Raw genomic sequence first — 9489 nt, forward strand, 5'->3', positions numbered from 1 at the left:
CTGCAAATAACGACTGAATCAAAGATACCTGCTGCCATTAACAATTTTCTTCCTAAAAAGAAAAATCTGAAAGACTGACATTTTAGGTAAGTGCTGAGGTCAGAAGTAGTAATAATGCTCTGCTGCACATTTCTGACACTTTTGCCTCCCCTCGGGGGAAGGCAGAGCTGCCTTCATATAACTGTTATATATATTAAGATCTCTCTCTAGAGAGCAAGCAAGCTCTTCTATAAATAGCTTCTATTCACAGGCGAGCACCACAACCACTTATTCATTCTTTTCATGCTTTACCTGCTGTTTTCAAGGCTGCCCTGGTGCTAAAAATAGCCTCATGTATTAGCAGAGGGTTGCTATAGATTCTGAGTGGGCGATGCTGGGAAGCGGCTCCATCGCTCTGCTGAGGACAGGGAGGGCCCACATGGCCGCAGCTCTCAGTGCCATGCTGTGTTTGCCACCTGGGCTCTGCTGCCCTTCCACACTGACACCCAGCTCCAATATTTATGCTGTTCTAAGGCTGCACTGAACTGCATATTGGAAATGCAAATCACGGATGTGGCATGAGTGAAAGGTTTTGTTTTTCAAACTGTGCTGTTAGATCACTCACTGCAATGAAAGACAGTGAGGCCCTGGAAGGTGTCCAGGAAATGACAGTGAAGATATGAAGGGTCTGGAGCACAGGTCTTTTGGGGAGCAGCTGAGGTGGGCGTAGACCTCCCAGATAACAGCAACAGAATGAAAGGAAATGGCTGCAAGTTGTGCCAAGGGATGCTCAGGTTGGACCTTAGGGAATATTTCTTCTCAGAAGGAATGGTGGTGCACTGGCACAGAATGCCCAGGGACATGGTGGAGTCACCATCCCTGGAGGTGTTCAAGAACCATGGAGGTGTGGCACTGAGGGATTTTTTCCAACCCTAATGATTCTATGATCACAATACCACAGTCCCTTCATATATTAACAGCACATTAGCTTCTTTTTAAACTGGAAAACAACTTCATATTTTTTTTGAAGGGCATATTTTTTTCTGCAAGCAGTGATGTTTCCAAGTCAGAAAATATCAAAATGCTTTGCTGGTTGTTCTTACTACAGAGCTGAAAGGATGACAATTCATCAGCTATTTGATTACCTTCAAGACAGCAATGAAGCCACATCAAAACACTGTACAACATACCGCTGTCTTGGACTGCTGGCAGTTTGTCCTCTGGTAACGCTGACAAAGCTAATGTTAATTCTGGAAGCCATCTCTCTGTCTACAATTTAATGGATAATGCAAATGAAAAATTGCTTAGACGTAACTTTCCAGCTCATATATTGCATAAAACAGCAAAGTGCGCTATAGGTAAATTCAATTGGATTGCTAAGGTTATGAAACTTAAGTTTTCAAAATTCATCTGACAGAAAGTTTTGGAATTATGGGAAGGATGTTGTTTTATCAAATGAAAAGTTGAAGCTTGACAGAAAACTATTCGAAAAATAGTCTCTGTGCTTCAGTATTAGGAACTGAATTTAATGCTTAATCTCCAAACACAATTTTCCTAGGTTTTAAAACTTTTGTATGGACTATGCCCATATCAAACTAAAATGAGGTATTCAAAATATTTCTCTTTCTCTTTTGTTCATCGACTCAGATCACGAAAACCTGCCAAATACAGACTGAGGTTCAAGTGAAAGCTGGTTGTATGTGGAAAGAGTAAAACGAGACTAAAATGAGATTTCAAAATGTATTTAAATTGATCTTTATACAACTTTAAATAATACACTCCATCTTTTAACAACAGTATATTCGAGGATGGTGTAATGTAGACTCGTAAGAAAATCCCACTATATGCTAAAGGAAATGGCATTTCACTCAAGTCTCAATTCAAATCCTGACCCTTATCTTACACATGGTTGTATTTTATTTTCAATCAATAAAGGCAGTCATCTAGATACTTAACTGTTAATGTTTTAATATATTTCTTGAGAATTAAATGTGGTTTTAGCAAATATCAGGATGTCCCCTAAGATATAAGCTTGAATATTTCTTTTTACTTACTGTACTTTCCTCAGCACTTTTTCCAGTCTGTAATTTTTACTTTCAGAGTCACAGGTATTGCACAGGTCAATGCAGCTGGCTGTAAATAACAAAATTCAATATAAGTAACTAAGTTAGACTAATTGTTCCCTTTTAGAAAAGCTATCCTTCCCTTTCCACTTAGGTGCCATGAAATGAATAGTATCCTGGAAATGCTTTTGATAGTAGATAGTATTTCACTACTTCATCTCTGAACAATCTTTGTGATTAAATAACACAAAATTGTATTTAATTTGAAATATGAGCCATATTATTTCCAAAATCTGGCAAGCAATAGTACCTTTCTTCTAGCGAAAGGACAGTTCTAGCACAATGGCTAATGGTATTATTAAATGAGGTCTCACAGTAGTACTGTGTAAGCATGCCCATTAAAAAAAGAAAGTAAAATAGGAATTGTGACTGTTTCATTCTAGTTCATTGTGCAGAGAAGCCTCTTTATATGCCTGTACACTCCAGTTTGTACTGAATGGTCAACTATTGATCACCTCAACCCAGATACTATCAGCCTCCACATGAAGTTACCGTACTGCTTTACTAGGGAAATAATCCCACAGAAATCATAAGGTGGAATGAAGGTTGATTCTGTTTTCATTATGCTTTATTGTGCTCTTATACCTTATCTTAAAAAGATCTGTCATCTACGTGATTGTAAACGTTTGACTCTGTCATTGTATATTGCAAATGATCACTGTTATTAATTTAATACTTATCTTTGGCACAGCATGGAAAACACTGTGATGAACATGGCTGACCACTGGCATAAGTTTGCAGAACTGACCTTGGCTCCTGGATTAAGATCTGATCTAGATCTAACTAAGGTTAGATCTTGACTAAGGTACAACACATCTCTAAAAATACAGGTGTTCTCTGGAACATATACATATGAATAAGACCTTATTCCTCAACCGTATCTTACGCTGCAGACCCCAAGGCACCTTTCTTCTCTAGGTTTTCCATCATGCTAGGTAAACCAGCAGTTAACTGCTTACATGACTGAGAAGAGCGTGACTTGTCACCACCTCTTTATGTAGCCTTCAGGTTCCATACATTCAACTGTAAATTATTTGTACCAGCCCCAATAAGTAAATTATCAGTGAATATATATGCATAGTAGACATTATGCACAAAATTGCATGTGTATCAGGAAACAAGAGAATACATCTATTTTTCATTATAAAATTGCTGCAGTTCTCGCATTCTTTTTATTTTCACAGAACTTTACCACTTCAGTGGTAAAAAACTGAATTTAAAGTGAGCAAACACATTGCTTGTTGCCTTTTTTTGTATTTCCACTTCACTCCATTTCTTTATCTCTTGCTTCTTTCTTTCTTTCCTTTCCCCCTCATGTAATAACTCTGATACGAAGCCAGAAGAACAGATTTCCCTTTCTCTTGCACTCACAAACACCACCAGTCACTTTCCACCACAGCACATCTAGACATAAAGGATTAAGCATTCTTTACTCTCTTAGGAAAATGCTCATACTTTAGGGATTTTGAGCATAATGCATTTCTAAAAGCTCAAGTAAAACCTGGAATGCTCTGGAGGAGTTGCTTTCTGTACTCTACTTATTTCAAAGCAGTTTGATAAACTAAGAAAGTGTATTTTGTACATAATGGTAACCACTTTTTAATTAAATTCTTAACAGACCGAGGTGACTAAACTTGCTCATGCATGCCCACATGTATCTGTTATCTTTAAGTGAACTTTATTCTCAGCATCGCTGCCAGACTTTAAGACCTGGAGACCAAAATCACCAGCCACACTGCATACAGGGCAATGGGAGAGCCAATTAAAGGACAACAGATAGGAGCTCACACTATAAACTACAACTAATATATCTCTGGGGAAATTACTAGGTAAAATTATGTACTTCAGGGAAGAAAAAAAAAAAAAAAAGGTATCTATAGAGATAAAATGGCAGGTTGCTTCCAATAATTATGATTTCATGAAAGTCTTCTTTATTACTTCCATGACTGCATCAGTTGGTCTTTTCAGGGTCATGCCAGCACTGCATCATTTACAATATACACATTAACAAGGGCTTGTAGTCTAGTTTAATGATATTTTTTTGTTTTGGAAAATTCACAGAAATTCTAGGATTCAAGTTACTGCTAGGAGCATTCACCTAAATGTAACAGAATGAATGGACAAAATGATCTGGTTTTCACAAGATCACTTGATTTTTACATAACTCCATACACATATCTGAGAAAACTCAGGCATTAGAAAGCACAGCACTTCTTATATCTGTGATCCACTAGCATGTTACGAGTGTAAGAGACGCTGCTATCATGAAAAGGCATTAAGCATGTCTTAAACTAGAACAGTTGGTGATGATGATCATAAGGTTGCTACTCAGCCAACAGTAACAACAAATACGTTTTGTGAATTGCGCTTGAAATGGTAAGGTTTTATGTACATCAAAGTGGAACTGACGGAATAAATCAGGTTAGGCTGTATTTTGTAACAACCCAGCATAAACTGGGATTCTATTTACCAATTTGAACAGCTAGGAATAAAGGTGAAATTTCCTCTTGATTTGTTTTCTGAAGATTTTCAGATCAAACTGTATTTTTAATAAAAGCCTTTTTAAAAAAAAAAATTTTATTTTTTATTTTTCCTTTCTTTCTTTTTTTTTTTTTTTTAAATCCTATTAGCAGAGCAAGCTTAATCCGGAATTTTAGATGTACACCTGTCGTCTTCTTGGAGGTTTGCATTAGTGCCTGCAAAACTAATTCGCAGGTCTGACAATACAGTGGGCAACAAGGGATTGTGAAAATTTGCAGTGGTTCCCTCATGCTCCAAGTACATAAGCTTGGAATAACAGAAGTCCAAGGGTCAAATCTTCCACATATCCTTTTGTTATACAGCATCAGGGCCACATTTTCAAAAGAATCTAATTTTCCAAATTGTTCATCACGCTGGAGGCCTTAGTGTTATAGAAATTCTGTCCCTACATAGCAAATTTGACACTGATCTTTAGCAGTGCTAAACAGGAATACTTAAGAGGAAAATTTTCATCAATAAGTGAAAATTAGTAAATTTGATATTCTAATAATTATGATTAGATAAGTTATCATTATCTCTATTTTATTTATGCCATAAAAATGATTGTGGTCACTTGTAAAAAGATGGGGGAAATTGGAACAAGGGAGGAAACATCTGAACAATCAGATCTTTGTTTCTTAAGGGCACTTTTATAGCAATCACACACTGAAATGGTAGTTGTAATTTTGAAATACCATTAAACAGCACGGCTGCTCTCAAAACAAAAGGCAAAGCAAAGTAACAGCTTCTATAGCAGAAAAAAATTCAAAACCAGAAGAGCTTTTATTGAATGAATTACTTTATCAGCCAAACAAATAAAATGGCACTTGTCTTACAGTACAGCAACATTGACATCTAGTGGCTAGATAAACTCCAAGTCACACATCCTCTGTGGACAAAAAAGTCCTGGGACATAACATTTACAAAATTTGACATAATAAATGTGCATGTCCTCATTGCCTTTTCTTGACATAATCTTTATGTCATTACAGAACGACTGTAGGCTTAAATGACTAACCCATAATGACCAGTCTCCACCATGGGGACTGGTGAGCAGAAGCCATCATGCCTCAGTGTAGCCCCACTGATTCTCCCTGTTTGTTAGAAATTCCTGCAGTTGTGAGTCAGCTGTGCCTTAAGCACAGACCTCTCTTGGGGCTCACTGAAAGGCACAGTTCATTCTTAAAGTTGTACAGAGATATGTGTAAAAGAAGAAAAACTACGCTCACAGAATGAAATTTTATTGTCATACAGGGACCTATATTCTTCATTCTACTTCATTTTCTACTAATTACCAGGGGACTTAAAATAGAGGGAGATAAAAATCAGGAATATGAAAGATATCACGAGACTGTCCATACTATGAATATAAGAAATGATTAGACAACTTCACATACGTTGAATATAGAAAGAAGCCAATAATGCTAGAAAGTCTTATTTCCTAATTTTTTAACAAAATATCTGGCTTAATGGAGAAAGAGGAAAGATTAGACATGATAAATCTAATGATAAGTCTGGTGACAAATCAGCTAACCAAACTAACTTTAGTCAAACAGATCAGACGCTATAAGCATAAATATAAGCAAACTTATTGGAAGAGCTTAGGAGACGATAATCATGGAATTACTGAATAAGTTATTTCTTGAACTTCAGAAATACTATGGGTATGTATGTCTTCCAGTATTCAAAGATGTATGACAAAAACAGATGAATTTTTGCCTTCTGTATCAAATGGTTTAGGGCATTAATAATTATCTCAAGTAGCAACAAGAAAGATTTGTCCTAGACGTTAGGAGAAAAAATATGTACACACCTAAAAGCTTAATAGATTAAGCTATTTATGCTGTGAAAAATCCTCTATTGGAAATTTTTAGGAAGAGCTCAGGAAGCACACCAGGCACAGCCTTTTAATTCTCTGTCACTGTGACTGAGTACCTTCCTTTGGTATGCACACGGTGTTCAGACTGTCCCTCATGAAGGTATGGGGGAATTATGTAAATGAACAGGCTGCTTACATAAACATAATGCTACTCCCAATATGACAAGGAAAAAGGTCTGAGATCTGCCCTGAACCCACAAATGCACATTCCAGATGCTGAAATAAACCTTCCTCCCTGCAGCTCAAATGATATGAGTCAATACCTAATCATAAAGCTTTTGATCCCAGCATGTTTTAGTGCCCATTTAATAATTTTGAATGACTGAGAAGTGACAAACTCAATCAAATAAAGCCTGTCCTTTTGGTCCTGTTGTTTTTTGGTGTTTTTGTTTGTTTGTTTGTTTTGTTTTTTTTCATACTGAGACTGTCTCTGTGGTCTGCATAAAGTGATGTGATTGCATAGATAACTTGAAGCAAGGGTGAAGGCAGAGAAGCTGATAGGCTTGGAATTATTTACAAATCATGGACATTATGTTCTATTAGTGTGAGAATGTTCCTGCTCCACAGTAATTTCCATTTCTTCTTCCCAGAACTTTCTGTGGAATTGTTAAACTGAGCTGTCAGAAAACTGAGTAATTGAAGCTGTATAAGAATGTGTCAGTGATCTGAAAACTTAAGAGACAAAACATTTTCTTCTTGGATGCTTTAATAACATGTCTGACTTAGGCTTTCTGGATGCACTAAGTCTCATACTTGGCCCAATTCTAGATTTAGGTCGGGAGTAAAGGGAGAACTACAGTGACACTACCTTCCTTGTGGGCCATGAAGTTCAGGGTTACAGTTAAGAGTATGGTTTCCCATTACTGCTAAGCTGATTTAATTGAGAGCTGTTGCTGGAAGGGTCACCTTCATTGCTCACCTACACCTTGTCTCCTGTCCCATTCCTCCCTTCCCAGCCTTGTTTGGCTTTTTTTGCACCAGCATTGTTAGTCATCAGATGCCATAGCAGGACAATCAAAGGAGTTTGACTGGCTGAAAATCAAATGCTACAGTTCATTAGATGTGATCAAACTAGCATGAGTACAAGTGTGGGAAAAGCAATGCTCCCCTCAGCAGCAGCCAGAGACTGATGCACCCATAATGGAAAACTGCGCTCCTAAAGGCTGATATAATCCAGTCATGGAAATCCACATTAAAAATGCAGTGACCCCACCCTGCAAGAAGTGATGCCCATCTCTTTTCCCCTGCATCTTTCAGTCCTATGGGAATCTGATGACAGAATGACTCTTTTTTGGTGCCAAAGAACACTGATGCTACATTTAAAGTATGAACTTAGTCCCAAAGGATGGAGCTATAACCCATGCATGAAAGACTAAGGGCAGGCTTGGGTTCAACTTCAGTTTATTTAGGAGGTCATTTCTGATCCACTTATCCAGCTGCAGGTTGTAAAGGAGCTTACTGCAGGCTTCATGGGAAAAGCAGTCAGAGTTGGGATGCTTTAAATCAACAATCAGAAATCAGAAAAGTGTAACACAGTAAAATGAAATTATCTAGCTGCTGTTCCCAGCAAAACCGATTATAAAGTGACTTCAGCATCTACAACAGTCGCTATAATGAGAATCACTGCAGAAATTTCCTCTGTCCCAAAAAGTTTATATTTTCTATATGCAGGCTTTTGTGGCCACAGCACAGTAAGGAGAGATTGAAGAATTGCACATCTTCTCTCTACCTTTCCCTCTTTTCTTCAAAGTGCATAATCAATGACAAGCTGGCCCAGTTTCCAGAATCATGCTGGGATTCATTCATACTAAAGCAGTCTGCCATTTCCAAAGAGAGGAACAACAAAAAGAAGATGCCTGCTATTACAGCTTCGTGCATATACATTATTTATTTTGAGATATTTGAATTATTAACTAGGATAATTCCATTTTTTGCAACAGAGAGTCTCTGCCCTTTAGAAGAAATGGGCCACATTCAGTGGGACTTGAGCAGAACATGGCATGCACTCCAACAAGCATGTAAGCACTCTGCTACTTTGCAGGGTACACGGCCCCTAAACCCCTTCAGAGCTAGAAGAACACAGCAAGTGACTGAAACACCAGGGCAAGATGGAGAATACTTCTTCTGAAACCGAAATTCAGCAGTGGAGATAAGGAGGCACGAAGAGTTCTGTGCAGCGTGATAGTCTCGGTGCATAACAGCAACTCCCTACAACAGCTGTTTTCTTTAGTAACAATGAGTACTTCAATTTTTATAAGCTCCCTGCGGGAAGTGAATTAAGACTCCAGGAATCAATAGCACAGTTGGGAACTCTGATCTGTTCCAGCACAAAGTATCTGCGATGTGTTGAGGCAATCCTGACCTCAGCAGTCAGTCAGAACGCTGGCTCAGGTACGGTGTGCGCTAACGCTCTATGGCACAGCACCAGCCCCGCGACAGCTGCTTGCTGCATCTGACGGCTTAGTGGTGGAGCCTGCCATCTCCCAGCCAGTTCAGGAGAACTTTTAGTTCACACAGCTCTTTATCCCGACGCAATCCCCACACTGCCGAACTCCACCACCCCCCACCGCTGCTGGTTCCTCATGGAAGCCGCCCATCCCGGCTGCGAGAGGCAGCAGCGACACTCCGCGCGGCACCTGCACCCCGCGTCCCTCGGCCGAGCCATCGTGACCGAGGGCTCTAGTCGGGCTCCACCGCCGCCCCCCAAAGCGACCCTTTCCTCCGGGCCGCCGCCCCGCTCCTCACCGTTCCCAACCACCCGCCCCCAGCTCCTCCGGGCGGCACGGCGCCGGGGCTCCCCGCGTCCTACCTTCCCAGAGGCGGAGAGCGCCGAAGCCGGCGCCGCGCACCGGGTTCCCGGGCGGGGAGACTCCCCTCGCCCCTAAACATGATGAGCGCCTTTCCCCTCCCCTCCCCGCCGCCGCGGCTCGCCCTCGCCCTCGCCCTCCCCCGCCCCACCGCTTTCCCGCACCCCTCCGCCCGGCAACC

General features: G+C 39.9%; 1 protein-coding gene across 7 annotated transcripts in view; it reads right to left on the reverse strand.

Moving 5' to 3' along the window:
- LGI1 (leucine rich glioma inactivated 1) overlaps positions 1-9424 on the reverse strand; it is a 31348-nt gene extending 21924 nt beyond the window's left edge. For 3 of the 7 annotated variants that reach the window (XM_015867152.1, XM_032445279.1, XM_015867147.1), the window contains exons 1-2: positions 9311-9424; positions 2034-2112 (exon numbers count right to left, since the gene is read on the reverse strand). Coding sequence is in view for 2 of the 7 variants with exons in the window: in XM_032445281.1 (XP_032301172.1) it covers positions 9311-9390 (80 nt within the window). In the remaining 5 variants the exon portion in view is untranslated. Of the gene's footprint in view, positions 1-1124; positions 1143-2033; positions 2113-9310 lie in introns of those variants that run through there. The other 4 variants (XM_032445281.1, XM_032445280.1, XM_015867149.2 and 1 more) reach the window with 3 other exon arrangements.
- Positions 9425-9489: the final 65 nt, after the last annotated feature.

Source organism: Coturnix japonica, chromosome 6, assembly GCF_001577835.2.
Source record: "Coturnix japonica isolate 7356 chromosome 6, Coturnix japonica 2.1, whole genome shotgun sequence".
Lineage (NCBI taxonomy): Eukaryota > Metazoa > Chordata > Aves > Galliformes > Phasianidae > Coturnix > Coturnix japonica.